Raw genomic sequence first — 18,472 nt, 5'->3', positions numbered from 1 at the left:
ATTTTTTGCGCACAATGTTATTCATTAGTGCTGCACTGTGTGAGTTTTGTACTGCAAATGTTTTGCAGCAAGAGTTAAGGTGTCTGTAGTCCAAAACTAGACAATATGAATTGTCTGGCTTGGAGACAGGAAACAAAGGATTGTTCATTTGTGAGGTGCATGTTTTAATGACCTCCTGATATTCAAGTTGATCTAAGATCTCCCTGACTTGCTTTTTAGCTTCTTGCTTAACAGGATACTGCCTTTGGGCAGTAGGTTGATTTTTTAACTGTATTTTATGGTGAGGCGAATCCTCATCCCATCCTACATGATTTTTATATAATGCAGGGGCTTGGGCTACTGCCCATTTTCTTGCAAATGTGTATTTTTTATGAATTGGAATTTGATTTGAGAAGGCAGGCATAATCATTTCTTCGCCATGAGGGCACTCCCTGACAAACTCTGGTGGCCAGTCTTTCTCAGCTAGAAGGATATCATTGCTTTTCGAAAGGTTATCCCAAAAGAGACCCTTTATTTTCCTAGTTTTGTCCCCCTCTATACGTAATGTTATTTCATATAATTTATGGGGTTTGCTAACTCTGGTGTCTGCAGTTTCCACTTGAATGTATTAATTCGTGTCCACTGTCTCCAGAAGATTCATCAGGATCTTGCGAGCTATTGATTCTTCTGCTGCGCTGTCTAGCATTGTCTGGGCCCACTCTCCGTTTTTCAGTTGTGTCCTCAGAATCCTCTGCATGTTTTATTTTAATACTGGCTACCTTCTTTTTAGGAAATTGTAATTTTTTACTTTGATGAGCAGGTTCCTTGTTTTTGGACTTGATGTGCTCTTCCTTGTGTTCTGACCGTCCTCTTCTTTCCGATTTCTGTGAGGAAGTCTGAAAAGATCGAGAGGGACGTGTATCAATATCTTGATATCTGTCAGGTTTTCTCAATTTATCCCTATTTCTAAGGTTGTATCTTTTCTCAGAGGGCTCCCTCTGGGGAGACTTGCTTCCTCGTTCTGGAGATCTATCTCTCCGTTGAGGAGACCTTCCTCTGGACTGAAAAAGTTTTTCTCTGGGAGTGGATTGTTTATTATCCTCCCAACTCTTTTTTTGGAGTGTTGAGATTATTTTTAATAAATGTTTTTTCAGGATTTTCAATTAGTTGTGGTTTTAGTGGTTTCCCACCCAAACTATCTCTACCTAGTTCTTCATAGGATTTTTCTATGATTCTGGCAAGTTCAAAAGGTTGTTCTGCTATATCTGTTTCTTTCAGTTTCTGGCGGATCGCCACAGATGCTGCTTCTCCTTTTATATTGGCTAGTAATATAGCCGAGACTTGCTTAAAGTCTTTTAGTAATTTCAAACCTAGAGTTAAAGCAGGTTCTGGACCGTATTGGTTTTGAATCTGCCTTAGTACATCTGGTATAACCACCATGGACGGAACACCATGTGTTTTTGTGTATATTGAAGCAAAGACTGTGCCCCAAGTGTCACAGTCCTCCACATGTGGTGCGATCCCCATTGGAAGACAGATAGTCAGAATTCTGTGTTTCTCATTCGGAGTAGTATCAGGAAATACCGCCTCTATTTGAGTGATTTTCTGAGCTAACCAGAATGGAATTTGTTCCAGTTTTGCAGGTATTTTGCCAATGGGTGATTGTCTATTCTGTTGTGTGTTTTTATTTGTGTTCCCCTGGTGAGGGGTGTGCTGTGGACTTTTATTGCTGGTTGGACTGTTGAAGTCCGCATGACATATTGGACCAATTGTCTATGTATTTTAATTAGTAGTTTTAGCTGAGCTAAAAGTTCCCGGTCTGACATTTTTTCAATGTCGGGATGTGGTGCGTAGCTGGCTAGAACCGGCCATGTGGCCCCTGGTCTACCTAGTGGTCCGAGCCTGGTGATGTGATTTTGATGTTTTAGGGCGCCATTAAACCAGAGCAGGTGCTCTTGGTATGTAAGTGGAATTTCAACGTCCTCGAAAGGGGCTTATTCCTCTGGAGGTTCCTCTATTTTGTAATAGTGGAAATCTTGTGTCACAGCATGTGCTGCTGGAAAATGTATCCATGAATAGAATACCTCTGTCTGCCGATATTCATGGGCCTCCACCACAAATATGACTGTACCACCTCTAGATGATAGTCCATTTTCTATAAGTTTAAGAGTTATAGTTCTTCTTACATTTACCGGAATGATTATAGCATTCGGGTCATCATCTCGGCGACTTGTGTCATCCGCTAAAAGTTGAGCTGCTATTCTAGCTCTCTCTCTTTCGTCTTCACTTTCTCCCATTTTACTGAAAGAAAGTTTTGTTGCAGATCAAGTTTCAAGGAAACAAAGATTAGGTGTACAATATTTTGGAACACTGTATCCTTCAACGTTGACTAAACCAAAAACTAATACATAGGATTCTCATCCTACTAAGTCCCGGCGGATTTTAACCTTTTACCCACTCCAGACGTCTATTGGAGTTTTTACGGGAAAAAAGGGGTCTGTGTGAAAAGCACAACTGAGTTACTCTAGTATCTTGCGTTAGATTATCGCCTTACCAAACGTTGGGCGCCATGTAGTGTAGTTCCTATATTCCCAATAGGCTCTGCGCATTGGAATAACATAAACAGCAGTTTAGACGTAGGACTGAGGTCATCTAGGCCTCTACTGACTATGTTAGACTTAATTAGGTTTGCCAGCTAGCTCAGAGGTCACTAGAAACTTTCTCAAATGTTCAGGAAGGAGTTAACTTTCCCAATTAGACAAGAAGGGATTAGTTTCTGACAACCGCATAAACATGACAACTTTGCTCCCTCAGAATAAAGAGTATATCTCTAGAGTCGTGTGAAAACAATAGACAGCTATTTCACTCAGTAATCGTGCATACTTAGTTTCACGAGAGTGCAGAGAAATAGAGAGACGGGCGTTTTCAATAAAAGGTGTTATTTATTGAGCAGTCCTCTTTCTCATGCAAGAGAAGTGAGTTGCCACAATTGCAATACTTATCATGAAGTAAAGTGCGTACAGTAAAAGTAGTATTATGAAATAATACTGTAAAAGCATTTATATGGTTTCTGAGCCATATGATACTTTAAAACGGATAAAATATATACATGCATAAAATCATTGACTAAACGTACTCAACTGGTGCTTCTAAGATACGCCTAACCCGGTGTACCTGACCTAAGCCTAATACGTGGGAAGGAGTAAGTAAGTTGCAGTTTAAGTTAAGTTGGTTTTTGCCAAGAATCTGAGTCAAGAATTCTCTTAAGGTTTTAATCAGCTCCGTACCTTGGTTATTTATTTATTTATTTATTTAGAAGCTTATAAAGCGCACGGCTACCTCCAACGGAGGTGTCCCGGCGCTAGGATTACAGGATTACCACCAAAAACGGTTGCCTAGTACAAATCCATCAGAGAAAAGAGAACGAGGGATACAGAGGCTTTAATTAGCATTTAGTGAATAGCCAAGTTTTTAGTTTGCGTCGGAAGACTGGCTCAGTTTCGATGAACCTAAGGTCAAGAGGTAGGCTGTTCCAGAGCTTGGCAGCCGTAACTGTAAAAGTTCTACCGCCACATCGGGTAAGTCTGAATCTGGGGATGTTCAGTAGACGAAGACTGTTAGATCTCAGATGTCTTACAGAAGATGATATCTTGAGTCGTTTACTCAGATAGGTCGGGCCAATTCCGTGAATAGCCCTAAAAGCAAGGATCAGTGTTTTAAAATCAATGCGTCGGGCTATGGGAAGCCAGTGAAGCTCATCCAGATATGCTCTGACCGAATTGCGAGCAGGGATATTTCCAATGAGCCTTGCTGCAGCGTTTTGAATAATTTGTAAACGGTCAATAAGGTATTGGGGGGCACCAGCATATAAACTATTGGCATAATCCAGATGTGCCGTGACAAGTGCCTGGACAACCGTTTTGCGGGATGTTAGGGGGAGGAAAGGAAAAATCTTCCTAATCATACGCAGTTTATTAAAACAGGCACCTGCCACTTTATTGACCTGGGTTTTACAGGACAAAGTGTTGTCAAATATAAAGCCAAGGTTGCGGGCGGACTGCACTGGTATGGGAGGCGGGTTCAGGACAGTAGGCCACCATAAAGTTGCAGGGGGTGTCGATTTCTGGCTAAAGAAAAGAACCTCAGTTTTGTCAGTGTTTAGGGCAAGGTGATTGGCAGACATCCAAGCTCATATATTGCCGAGGCAGTTTCTGAAGTTGGTAAAGAGGGAGTCAGAATGGTCTCTAAATGAAAAAACAAGCTGAGTGTCATCAGCATATGAGACCACCCTGACCCCCCAAGACTCTACTACCTTGGCTAGCGGGGCCAAGTAAGCGTTAAACAATAATGGGCTTAAGGCGGAGCCCTGAGGCACACCGCACAAAAGGGGTTTATCCTCTGATTCAAAAGGATGCATCAGAACCCTCTGAGACCGTCTGGACAGAAAAGATTTAATCCAAGCCAGGACTGTACCACCTATCCCCAGCTGTTGTAGACGGGCTGTGAGAATGTTATGGGATACAGTGTCAAATGCAGCGGATAGGTCGAGGAGAACCAACATGGCCTCCTCGCCCCTATCCACCGATTCCCTGATAATCTCGGACACCTCCAACAGCGCCGTCTCGGTGCTGTAGCCGGTTCTAAAACCGGACTGAGAATCATGCAGCAGATGATTTGTTTCAAGATACTGAGCCAGTTGTTTCTGGACCACTTTCTCCAGTACCTTGGCAGGTTTGGGCAGGAGCGATATAGGTCGATAATTACAAAATTGTAAAGGGTCAGCATCGGGTTTTTTCAGAATGGGAAGTAGCCTAGCCTGTTTCCATACTGAGGGAAATTGACCGCAGGTCAAGGAGGAGTTCCAGATAGAGAGGAGAGGTTTGATTAAGACAGGGGCAAGATTGCCCATTACTTTAGCAGGGACAGGGTCTAAAGGTGAACCAGACTTAACTTTATACAACAGTGACAGCGCTAGATCAGAGGTTAACTCACTAAAAGAATTGAAAGAGCAGTGAGAGGAGTATGGAACATCAAAATGATGGTTCGGCGAGGCGCTGTCAAAGGAAGAAGAAAGTTTAAGGATTTTATTCTGAAAAAAATCAGAAAGTCAGTTGCATAAGTCTTGAGTAGGAACGCATAGGGTTTTCGTGGCGGGAGGATTCACAAAATCCTTCACAATGGAGAAAAGAGTTTTGGCGGAATTCTGCGCCTGTTGAATGAGATTAGAGAAATAAGCTCTCATCGAAGAACGTTTAAGTTTTTGGAATGTATTTAGGGCAGATTTATAAGCCAGTTTGGCCAAAGGATCATAATTTTGTCTCCATTTGCGCTCCATTTGTTTGCACTTACTCTTTTCCTCACGAAGCAGGGGGGAGAACCAGGGAGCAGAGGGGCGAGATCTGGAGGAAGTCAAGGGGACAAGAGGGGCAATAGAGTCCAGAGTGGAGATAAGGGTCGAGTTATATCTTGCCGTTTCTTTGTCGAGATCTTCCATCTGATTAAATTGAAACTGAAAAAGGGGATCAATGGACTCACAGGTGACTTTGGTCCATTTGCGACCCCTGTCTCTGTTGAGAGAAGAGAGGGAAGAAGGGGATGGAATAGTGATAGTAAAGGGAAGAAGGAAATGATCTGACCAAGTCAGGGGGAGGGGGGAAAAGGCAAAGATACCAGGATGATTCTAGAATGAAGGAGGTCTTGTATCTCTCTCTCAGGACTCTATCTCCCGGCAACCCGCAAGGGTGACTGGAAACACCGGAGCTGGATTTCTCTGCAGGAGTAAAGACAGCGTCTCTCTCAGTGCGTCAATGGGAGGGTCGGCTTCCTTCGGCACTCGCATCAGCTGGGCGTCGGGCAAGTAGATAGCCGCTCTGCTCCAAACCACTGTGTGTTTGCTTAAGGCAACGTTGGTATATTTATACCTGGAAGGTGCCGGGTTTGACGTAAGGTTGGACATAAGACATCACTAAGAACTTACAGTTCTTTCTGGACTCCAGGAGTTCTTGTGCAAATCAAAACAAAAGCAGGGGGAATTCCCGCGCTGCTGGAGGCTTGGTTTGTTTAAAGAACGCGTTGTACTTTCTAGGAGTCTATGGGAGTAGTCTTGCCGTATTTGGACTGCAATGGCTATGACTAAATATGAACATGATTCTTATGCCTTTATAAGGATATGTTTTGTTATAACCAATAACCACAAAAGGGCATGAATCAGGAATATTTAATTAGGGTCCTAGATACATTCACAACAGTAGCTTGGCACAGGGCAGTCAGGCATAAAGAAGCAATGCATAAAGTATGTGTGCAACACTTAAAACAGTAACACCACCATACAAAAAGATTCCACACCAAGTTAGAAAAATAGATTTTAATGTAATAAATAAAACAAGACCAAAATGACAAAAAAGCCAATAAGTAGAACTTGAGATATGAATTTTTAAACAATATACTGTAGAATAGCGTTTAGACGCAATAAGCGCCTTTTTGGGATATCTGGTCATGCCGGACTAGGACAAAGTAAAAAGTTCAGGCCGACCACGATGGAGTGTGGGCCAGATACAGAGACCCCCGTGAGGCCCGTTGAACGAAAGTACCTTAATCCTGGTTGCGTCAACAAAGATGAGGGGTGCAACCGAGGCGATGTGTCAGTGTCAATCCTGCAACAGAGGAGATGAGTAAATTTTCTCCAAGCAGCAGAGGTGAAGCATCGATTTTTCTCAGCGCAACAGCAGCAATGGGTCGGTTCTGAAGGTCTATCTGGGAGAATACACAAATCCCAGCTGTCACCCTGCCAGTCCTATATCCGAGCCATGCTGAAGGCACGCATGGCTAAGAGCAAGAACATATTGACTTTCTAAAAGTTGCATTTTCAGAATTGTAAAGATGAATTCAGCTTTGCCATTAAAGAAGATTTAGCATTACGATTCCATAGGTACTAAACATGATAGATCTACCTTCTCCCACTTCGGTATTACAGCTTATTAAATGTAATAAGTGATACCCAATGTTAGCTTATGAGAGGGGTAGGCTTCACAGTAGTAAAAAACACATTTAGGAGTTTTACACTATCAGGACATGTACAATTTTAAAAGTACATTTCCTACTTTTTACTTACACAGCACCGTGCCCTATGGCCTACCTAAGGCCTACATTAGGGGTGACTTATATGTCATAAAAGGGGAGTTTAAGGCTAGGCAGGGGGTTTACATGCAAAGTTGAAATAGCAGTGTGACACTGACTTCAGGCTGCAATGACAGGCCTGGGACAGGTTTTACAGAGCTAGTGCTGCAGTACCACTAATAGCATTTAATTTACAGGCCCTGGATGTATGGTATACCAATCTACAAGGGAATTATAAGTACATTTAATATGCCAATTTGGTATATACCAATCAAACCATGTTTAGGGAAGTGAGCACAAGCACTGTAGTACTGGTTAGCACTGGTAAAGTGCACAGTGTCCTAAGGCCAACAAAAACGAATTCAGCAAAACATTGGGAATAGGCAAAAAGTTTGGGGGTGGCCCTGCAGAGAGGACCATTTCCAACAAACTTGATCTGGAAGAGAAACGGAGATAAACCATCCGAGTTCCAGGCCCATGTGTTGGCCTTTTCCCCAGGAGTTGGTCATTCCGCAACGACCATCGTCTAGCAGCACCGATTTTGTTAGCTGGATGCTCAAAGGATTGACGTTGTCTGATGCGGAATTGAGTAGTAGGAGAGGGATGCAATGTGTCACTTACTACTCCACTGAAAGACTATGTGTTAAGATCTTCACCCAAATAGTACTTTGTAATTATTGCCTTTTTGGTCTCTCTCATATTGCTTGATAAGGCAACAATGGGAGGTTCATTAAACACACAAGGCTAAAAGTAGAAAACTAATATTTAACTTATTCTCTGCCGTGCTTCCCTTATCGATATACACTAATAAGTAAAGCTATCCGGAGGTAAACTGTTCCTGTTGCACTAAAGGGCCGCCCAGGGCAGTGGGTTACCAAAGGGGATGATGGACGGAGCGTTTGAGCAAATCAAATAAACACCCCGAGTCAACTGATCTGGATTTAATCCATCATCATTCTTTTTTTTTTTTTTTTTGGTTAAAGACTTTTATTGAGCAATAAAATAAGAGTTACAGAGATGGGCCTACAACCACACGGGCTGGCCGCTAAATGCAACGCACAACATAAGTAGCAAACGATCATTCCCGTGGCTAGGCACAGAACTTATACCAATTATCGCTCGGAGCATAGGACAGGACAGAGCAATTTTATATGAATCATAAAAACAACAAACACTAAACCAGGCGAAAGCACATTAGTCAAGTCATCTCATAAGGCGGAGGGGAAAGCAACTAATCAGGAGGACAAAAAACAGATCAATGAAACTCGGCATGGCCGGGGGGGGGGGGGGGGCCAGCGGGGAGGGCAGGAAAATCCTAAAACAATATGAAAAAGTAGTCGGGAATGTCGGCCTAGGGAGACAGGGTAACATCGGGAGTGTCAACCAGGGGAGGGGTACAAATATCTCCACGATATGCATTCCACTGACCCCAGATCTTCGTCCACGCCCTGGGTCTGCCCCTAGCCACATAGACAGTCTTCTCTCGGAACATGGACCAATCCATATTATCCTCCCACACCGAAACTGTGGGAGGTCTGGATGCGCCCCAGAGTTGCGCAACGTCCCGCTTCGCGACCATGTATCCCAAGGTCGCCCATCTGGCCTGGGCTACAGAATAGTCGGTGGGTTCCCACACGTTCAACAGGCATCGTCGGGCCTCAGGCCGCAGGGTAATACCCGTAACGACAGTCATCACCGCAAGCACATCAATCCAGTAGGCTGCTACCACCGGGCATTCCCAAAGAATATGTAGAAATGTAGCACTCATCCCGCAACCACGCTTGCATAAGCCATCCGGGGAAAAACCCATCACAACCAGACGCGGACCAGTCACATACACCCGGTGAAGGATCTTAAGCTGGACCAAACGGAGACGGGCGGGGATGGCGACCTCCTTCGGAGAAGAGAGTGCCGACTGCCAATCCTCGTCATCCAAGTCCAATCCGTCACTGACCCAAACCTCCCGAAGTCGGACCAATAAGTCGGCGCGATTATTAATCAGTTTCTTGTAAATAAGGGAGATAGTACTATCGGGCAAGTGTCCATCCAGTATACGATCCTCAAGGGGGGAGGACTCGGGCAGGGTCTCATCAGGAATCAGAACTGAGGCCAGGGCATGCCGTACCTGCAAGTACCGAAAAAACTCCCTATCACTCAATTCATATTCCGCCTTAAGGGCTTGGAAAGACTTCACTCTACCCTTCACACAGACATCACCCACTGTACATATCCCAATCATATCCCAGCGGTCAAAGCCCTTAGTAGACCAGAGACATCCCAAACGTTCGGAAGCATAAAGCGGAGTTGCCATTGTCAGTCGGTCCTCCCATCCCAAACTCACATTCGCAGCGCGCCACACATTGACTGCGATCCTGGATGGGCCCGCAAGGAGGCGCCCAGCCGATCTGGAATAAAGCGCTCTATTAAAATTTCCTCCCGGCAGCTGGAGTCTATCCATCTCAAAGGCCGGATCCCGACCCGGGGAATACATTGCGTGGTTAATTGCAGACAGCTGGGCCGCCCAATAATATCTCTTGATATCGGGGAGCGCTATGCCCCCGTCATACCAAGGGATGGTAAGTTTCGCAAGGGCGATACGTGGACGTCCGTCCCAGATCAGTCGCCTTTGAAGACTCTCGATCTCCCGGAAATAGGTAGCGGGAATGTCGTCATAAAAATTTTGAAGCGCGTACAGGAATCGCGGCAAAGACATCATTTTAAAAAGGGCAGCCCTGCCCAGAGGAGACAGAAGCAGCTTACGCCAACGGGCCACATCCAGTCGCAGTCTAAGAAGCGGGGGGAGGAGGTTACGCTCGAACCGGAGTGAGGAGTCCAGCGTAATAAAGATCCCCAAATACTTGAAGCCAGAGTGGACAACCTGGATAGGAAACCTGTCCGGTAATGGGGGCAAAACACCCGAAAGAACATATACACAGGACTTAGCCCAATTAATAACCAGACCCGAATTAGCGCCAAATGATGTAAGAACGTCAAATAAGACATTTAAAGATTTACGCGGGGAAGTAAGATATAGAAGAATGTCATCCGCGTAAAGCGAGACACGGTCTTCAAAATCCGGTGACCAACGAATCCCTTTGAGTGAAGGTTCCCAGCGAAGCCATGCAGCCAACGGTTCCAGAGCAAGCGCGAAAAGCAACGGAGACAGGGGGCACCCCTGACGGGTCCCCCTACCAAGACAGAAGGGGACAGAGACCCGACCGTTTACCACCACCTGTGCTAAGGGTTCGGTGTACAACAACTGCACCCAACCAATAAACTCGGGGCCAAAACCGAATTTCTCAAGAGTTGCCCAAAGATAGGGCCACTCCACCGTGTCAAAGGCCATCGAGGCGTCTAGGGAAGCCAAAATGGCCGGCTCTGTCAGAAGCCCCGCCCTCGCAACAGCTCCGTGGAGACGACGTAGGTTAAGAGCCGTGTTGCGATGCGGGATAAATCCGGACTGAGCCGGATGAACCAGGCCACTAATTACCGTCAAGAGGCGGGTTGCCAGGAGCTTAGCCAGGACCTTGGGTTCAATATTCAACAGGGAAATGGGCCTGTAAGACGAACAAAGGTCCCGAGGTTTACCGTCTTTGGGAATAACAACTATCGTAGCCAGACGCTGATCATATGGAAGAATACCCCGCTCCCGGGATTCCAAAAACATGGTGCGAAGATAAGGCGCCACCTTGTCAGGACGTAGCTTGTACAATTCAATTGGCAATCCATTCGGGCCCAAAGCTTTGCCCGAACGGAGTGAGCGAATGGCCGTCGCTATCTCGTCCGTAGTGAAAGGGGACTCCAAAGAGATCCGGTCTAAATCGGAAACACTGGGCAGAGCTATATCACGCAACAAAAGGCGAGAGTCATCAACATCCCGTGCAGACACAGGGGTATAAACCACACGAAAATAATCTGCAAAACATTCAACTATGCCAATCGGGTCTGTCACTCTCACACCATTCGAAGTCTGAATCACAGGCACCACACGATTCGCCCTCTCCTTCTTATCCAACCATGCCAATAATTTACCCGCTTTGTCCCCCACATCGTACAAACGACCCTGTTGCTCCCGAAACATCAATTTAGCTGCATCTGTGACCAAAGACCTGTACGCAAATTGTTTCAGACCCAGGGCGTGGAGTTTACCAGACGTAACACCCGATTCTAGGTCAGCCTCTAAGTCAGCAATCTCCCTTTCAAGGACCACCACCTCCCGATTTCTCGCCTTTTTGGATTCAGCAATAAGGGAAAGGGCCTGCCCGCGAATCACTGTCTTAAAGGCCTCCCACAGGGATACCGCAGAGGAGACGGACCCCTCGTTGTCTAAAAAATAATCGTCCAAAGACTTAATCAAGAGAGTGCGGGTCTCGGGGGAGGTGAGGTACCATGGGTTGATAGGAGCCACCCGGCCCGCCGCCCCCACCCCCACCTCAAAACAAAGCCAGAGCGGGGAATGATCTGAGATGCCCCGGGGGAGGTGTCTAATCTCACGAACCGCTGGCGACTGCGCCGCAGGCATCAGGAAGTAATCCAGTCTAGACAGACTCCCGTGGGCCCCAGAGTGGAAAGTGTATTGAAGCTGAGTAGGATGCATAAGTCTCCAACAATCCACCAAGCCGAATGTATCCAGAAACCCACCCAGCCACCGTTGGGCCAAAGGGGTGTCTCTAGGGGGGTGACGATCATGTAGACCGGAGAGCACAGAATTAAAGTCACCAGCTATGAAGAGAATACTATCAGGGAGGTCCAACAATACACGGCCCAAATCGGAAAAGGTAGAGGTCTGCAGACCGGGGGGCACATAAACGGCAAACAAGGAAAGGGTTCGACCCTCATAGCGACCCACGAGGACGGCGTAACGCCCCCGATCATCAAGGATCACTTCATCAATAGCTAGGGGGAGGGAAGCTCGAACAAGGATACCCACCCTCCTGGAACCCGTGGTGAACCCCGAATGCGCGGCGAGGCGGTAGCCCCACCTATTTCGAGCACGACATGTATTGCCTACCAAATGAGTCTCCTGTAGAAAAACAATATCCGGAGACAAACGTCGTATACAGCGCATCACCACACCCCGCTTAATACGATCTCCCAGACCATTAACATTCCACGAAATAAACCTCAACCCGCTACCCCCCACCCCACACATCAACGCCGCAGCCCCCCTCCAATGAGCATGACATCAAAAACATCTTTAGCAAGATAAAATCGCCTTGAGAACACATAAACATCAAACTTCCCATCCACCCACCCCCCAACAATCAAGGAAACACCCCCCACCCCCCACCCTGCACCCCTGCAAGAAGCCAAAAAGCCACCCCAACATGCAGTGTGCCTGTCGCCCAAGAACTCCCATTCTACAAAAAGACCCCGGAGGAGGAAAGGCTCTGACCCACCCGCCACCCCAACAAAAATAACAAAAAGAAAACACTCAGACAGCAGAGGCACTTAGGCAAAGAACCCCAGAAAAAGTTACTTTACACTAGGACCCGGGCAGAAACAAATAGTTCAGCTCTCTACACCACCCTCAGCACCACCCAGGTGGTCGGCGGACTCAGCCGCAGGAGGTCGGTCCGGCAGGGAGTCCAGCCAGTCATTCACAGAATCAGGCCGATCAAAGAAAAGGGTTCGGTCATTGTACTCAACTCGTAGCCTGGTCGGAAAAAGCATAGCGTAGCGCAGACCCATGTCCCGGAGACGCTTCTTGACTCCACGGAAACCCATACGCTGTTTCTGCACCTGTTGTGAAAAGTCCGGATAAAAGTTCACCGTGGCGTTCTCAAAGGCCACCGGGCCCTTCACACGTGATGCCTGCAGGATAGCGTCCCGGTCCCTATAGTGGAAGAGTTTCGCAACAATAGGCCTCGGCGGGGCGCCAGGCTTACCCTGGCCTCCCGGAACTCGATGGGCACGCTCCACTGCGAAGAACTTACTCAGCCCAGACGGAGAGAGGTAGTTCTGGATCAGGTCCTCAACCAGGAGATCAACAGAGTGCGGTTCTGGATTCTCCGGAACGCCAACCAAACGTACATTACAGCGACGTGCCCTGTTCTCAAAGTCCTCCAAGCGCCGGGTCATGAAATCGTTCACCCTACGGAGATTGCCAATCTCTGTCTGTATCTCCGAGACGTCTGCCGTGAGGCTGGATGACTTGAGATCCAACGACTTCACCTTCTCATTGGTTTTAGATAGGTCGGCCCGAATCAAGTTCACATCAATGGCCACGGTGTCGATTTTGTGGGCCAAAGTTTCATATTGTTGACCTATCGTTTCCTTCATGCCAGATATGGCGCCCATGATGTCATGCAGGGACGGTTCCGTTGATACGTCCACAATGTGGTCAACCGCACTTGGGCCAGGCAGGGCGGTTCCGGGGGACCCCTTCGCCAGGGTGTAACGGTCCATAACGTTAGACTGGACCGGGCCCCCACGCAGGGGCGTCTTAGTCTTTCGTGTCTCTCGGTCCCCTCTGCCCGCCATGTCGGAAATCGCGTCACCAGGAGATTCACTCGACCCGATGGAAGTGGCCGCAGGAAAGCCGGGCGTCGGGACCAAAAGGCCGCTGCAAGGGTACCACTAGGAGAGGACCAGCCTGAAAGGAGAATAAGCCAGCCAAAGGCCCGACAGCCGTACCGTGCGCCAGTACCAGCCCAGGCCAGACTCCCCGGCCAGTCGTCTCAGTCTGAGGGAGAATCGAAACCGAAACTTAAGAGGGGGACCCACAAGTCCAATCCCCCTGCCGTTGTTGTTCAACTCCAAGACGGCCAGAGAGCCTCACCCAGTCCCGGGCACACCCCGAGGGCGGACCCCGAAAGTTCGAATCACCGTATCTTCGGCGCCCCTGGTCCAAATCAACTTCCAAAAGTCACAGGAAGATCAGCCCAGCGTCCTCTACATAAATCCTCGTGAAGAATCAGGATATGTTCAGGATATCATGCCGGGAGTGGCGGGGGTCCGGAGAGCGCTGTGCTCACGCGGCCATCACGGATGCCCGCCAAGCTCCTCCCCCCCATCATCATTCTTTAGCTCACTTCACCACCACAGTTCAGACACGGCCATATGCAAATCTGTCTGCCCCTGTGCCTCATGGGAACAGTCCAGCCTGAACTGTCGAGCCACATCTTCCCTGGACCGGAAACAAGCATCCTGGGTCCGGTTTCGGGCTCATAACCCTCATCAGTCAGGCTATCTTGAATCCAGTGACAAAGCAAGCAAGGGACCCACGTCTGGGCCAACTTAGGGCGAACAAAGCGATACCAAAGAGGATGATGGATGGAGCATTTGAGCAAATCAAACACTCACCACCTGTCAACTGATCTGGGTTTAATCCATCATCATTCTTTAGCTCACTCCACCACCCCAGTTCAGACATGCCCATATGCAAATCAGTCTGACCCTGTGCCTCATGGGAACAGTCCAGTCCAAACTGCCAAGCCACATCTTCCCTGGACCGGAAACAAGCATCCCGGGACCGGTTTCGGGATCATGACCCTCATCAGCCAGGCTATCTTGAATCCAGTGTCAAAGTGAGCAAAGGACCCATGTCTGGGCATACCCTGCCAACTTAGGGCGAACAAAACAATACCAAAGGGGATGATGGACGGAGCGTTTGAGCAAATCAAACACTCACCTCCAGTCAACTGATCTGGGTTTAATCCATCATCATTCTTTAGCTCACTCCACCACCCCAGTTCAGACACGGCTATATGCAAATTAGTCTGACCCTGTGCATCATGGGAACAGTCCAGCTCGAACTGCCACGCCACGTCTTCCCTGGACCGTAAACAAGGATCCTGGGACCGGTTTCGGGATCATGACCCTCATCAGCCAGGCTATCTTGAATCCAGTGGCAAAGTGAGCAAGGGGCCCACGTTTGGGCATACCCTGGCAACTTAGGGCGAACAAAGCGATACCAAAGGGGATTATGGACGGAGCGTTTGAGCAAATCAAACACTCAGCAACAGGCAACTGATCTGGGTTTAATCCATCATCATTCTTTAGCTCACTCCACCACCCCAGTTCAGACATGGCCATATGCAAATCAGTCTGACCCTGTGCATTATGGAAACAGTCCAGTCCGAACTACTAAACGGCATTCAGTTCCCGGGCACAGAGTAGCGCATATATAATTTTCAAAACTAAGTGCATATTTGCTTAAATAAAGTTGCTCTAGAAACAGTTTTTTCTTAATATATTATTTATGAAGCCTAAATGATAGTTCAGTCCTTGGCTGAGATGGGGTAGGGGTAGGGAGGTAAATAGGCGTGGTAGCGAAGGAGAGATGGGAGAAGCAATATATTTTGCCTACTTTAATTTAAAGTGATCATGAGGTCAAACACAGGCCCCTGTAAAGGACGCATTAGTCCACTGACCCACCAGACCCGGCCATAATCTCATTTCTGTTTTTCAGGTTGGGTCTGTTGAGATGAACAGAGCATATGAGATAGCAGATGGGTTGTGCGCAATAAGAATATAAAGTGTTGGGGGTTGTAAAAACAAAAGTACACAATTTTCAGGGATGTAAATGGTTTATAAAGGAAAGTGCTGTACTGTGGCAGTAGAACATATTAATCTCCATAAAACTCATCCAGCTGAAATCGGAACACTAAATATGATAATGGAATACTTTTATTCCTATCAGTTTGGGTAGCGTTTTGTAGTTTAACATTTACATCATTCCTTTTCCCACAGGATCTCCTTACTCTGAGGATGTGGGTGTTCGGAGAAGACTCCATGTTTATAGGCATTGCATTAAGCTGGTTGAATCTGGAGACCTGCAGCCAGAAGTGGCTTCTGAAATTATAGGTCTGCTAATGCTAGAGGTAAGTTTGGTTGACATGCTATAAATTAGGATATCAGCCAGGCTTTCTGTCTAGAGGGGCAAACCCTTCCCCAGGAAACAGATCCCCTTTGCATTTCAATTGTGCTGTTTAACTATAATGAAAGGCTGAAGTATCTTGGTGAAATTCAGGCTTACCAACATTGAATAGTTTTTTGGCTTTTTTCATTGTGTTTAAATGGCATGAATACAATTGGTGTAAGTTGAGAGAATGCATGTCAAACCGAGTGTCAGGTGGACTTTTACTGAATCGAAATAGGTCAAAAATTTCTCTCCTTCTATCCATCTATTAGATACAGTCTAAATCCCAACTTCCCTTATCATCTGGTAGTGGATGCCTTCAATCCAACTTTCTTGACTTGTGTGAAATTCCTCGCCTTCATCCTAGACCCCTTACTAGCACTATTACCTCAAATAGCTATTGAGGTGAATGCTGCTTATTTATTCTCCCACTCTCTCGAAAAAGTGAGATATCTAATTCTCAAGGAACACTTACAGTTTGTGGTCCGTGCCCTTGATTTTGCAACTCTATTCTGTCCCGTCACACCTGTCTCCGCTTAAAGCCACCCGCCATCCTCCACTCTGCAGCCGGATTGGTTACCTCCTCAGATAAATTTGGCTATATGTTCCCCATTCTCTGTAAACTTCACTAACTACTGCCTAATGCAAGGATCACAATCCAGCTTTGTTTCTTTGCTTATGAATCAATAAATCTGAACAGTATTCTTTACCTTTGTACTCTCCTAGAGATCCCGAAGACCTTAAAAGCCTCTACTTATAGGAATGCTCTGTGGATTGAGACATCAGGTTTAGAAATCTCTCTGCTCAGATCCACTCCTTCCTCATCCTGGAACTTCCTTCATGTAAACCTCAAAACCCATCCTGAATAAGTAGCAAACATTAATGCCTTTATTTGTTTATACTACTGAAGGGAATTTTAGGGTTCAGATAATCTGGGCGCACTACCTCAGGTTAAACGTTCAAGTGTGGAAGAACATAGATGGTGAATGGGTGGTGCGTTAAGAGCAGACGGAAAATTACCCCTAACCGTCTAAGGAGTCAAGAGACCATACACATATGAACAGCTAAGCTCTCGCAACCACAAATAAAGTTTCACAATTCAATTGATTGATGATATACAACACAAAAAGTAACATAGAAGCAGATCCTTTGGTGTGAATCCTGTCCCAGCAGGATTGGGTTTTAATGGGTCCAGACTTGAGAAATAACAGTCAGCCGACACGTGTTTCGTCGTGTGCCGTTGAGTCAACACGACTCTTCAGGGCTTAGAGTCAACCCTTACAATGGGGTTGAGTGAGGTCTGGGCCTTATAGCGGTGTACCCTTTAGGTAAATTGGCGAGATGCACTAGGAGTAGTAGAATTTTAAGAAATTTAGTTGCAAACGGATGGATTATCCTGTGGTTCCGAAAATAAAGTCACGTGCTAATCGACTAGTGCTTCTATGTTACTTTTTGTGTTGTATATCATCAATCAATTGAATTGTGAAACTTTATTTGTGGTTGCGAGAGCTTAGCTGTTCCTTTATTTGTTTATGTTGCCCTGCACAGCATCATTATGTTCACTTTCAAACACCACAGCACATTTGATATTGATTCACCACACTCTTGACTTGTTGGTCTCTTGTTTTCTAGGCCCACCACTTCCCAGGAGCATCACTAGTAGAGCTGGCAAATCTCTTTGTTGAAGGTATCAAAGGAGGGAGCATGCCCAATGGAAAATCATTGGAGTTATTTCCTACCATTCTCATTGCTCTGACTTCAAAGGAAAGCCTAGCTTATGGCAAAGGTACAACCACTCCATGAAAAATATTATAAGAAGTTTGCAATTATAAAATTGCCATTTGTGTATTTTCACTGCATTAATTTTCCTTTCTAGGGGAGCTCACTGGACCAGAATTTAAGAAGCAACTTATTAACAGTCTTTGTTCGAGCAGGTAAGTGTGTTCTGGTTTGTAACTTGGTAAATGTGTTCTGGTTTGTAACTTGATGAACTCTAATGTATTAACTTGTAGAGAAACAACTGTATTCAGGCACTCGTAACACCAACTGTCTCATACTCTGTATCCAAAAGTACATGAAATAAAAAACCTAAATCCTCTGTATGACACATTTGTTAATAGAGCTCCGTGGCTACTTGTCTGAAGTAATTTTCTGTCTGTTAGTGCTACTCTCCTTTTGGATAAACTTCTTGAATGCTATTCTGCTCTTCGACAACAGACATTTCAAGGAGCACATTTTCAGTCTGTCCTACAACCTTGAGGTATGTTTGAAATAGTTACCCCCAGGGGCAGACTAGAAACTCAAAGGAGCCCTGGCAATTTTGTCAGACCAGCCTCATAGTGAGGGGGGAGGGTGGAGGGGTATGTACCCAGGAGTGAAGCACTGCTGCTTTTGTTACTGGGGGCCGATGTCGCTGCAAAACCACCCTTCAGTAACAAACCCAGCCCCCACCACTGCAAACCCGGCCCCCTGACTTCCAGCCTCCCGGAGAAATGCCTGATGCCCAGTACAGCA

General features: G+C 46.4%; 1 protein-coding gene across 1 annotated transcript in view; it reads left to right on the top strand.

The window, feature by feature from the left end:
- The window catches only part of FANCI (FA complementation group I), a 765,095-nt gene that overhangs the window by 83,575 nt on the left and 663,048 nt on the right, over window positions 1–18,472 (top strand). Inside the window, exons 4-6 of the mRNA XM_078683200.1 lie at window positions 15,790–15,920; window positions 17,591–17,744; window positions 17,835–17,892. Of these exons, the coding sequence (XP_078539326.1) occupies window positions 15,790–15,920; window positions 17,591–17,744; window positions 17,835–17,892 (343 nt within the window). The remainder of the gene's footprint in view (window positions 1–15,789; window positions 15,921–17,590; window positions 17,745–17,834; window positions 17,893–18,472) is intronic.

This window comes from Lissotriton helveticus, chromosome 3_1 (assembly GCF_964261635.1).
Source record: "Lissotriton helveticus chromosome 3_1, aLisHel1.1, whole genome shotgun sequence".
Lineage (NCBI taxonomy): Eukaryota > Metazoa > Chordata > Amphibia > Caudata > Salamandridae > Lissotriton > Lissotriton helveticus.
This window is presented reverse-complemented; position numbering and strand designations above follow the sequence as displayed.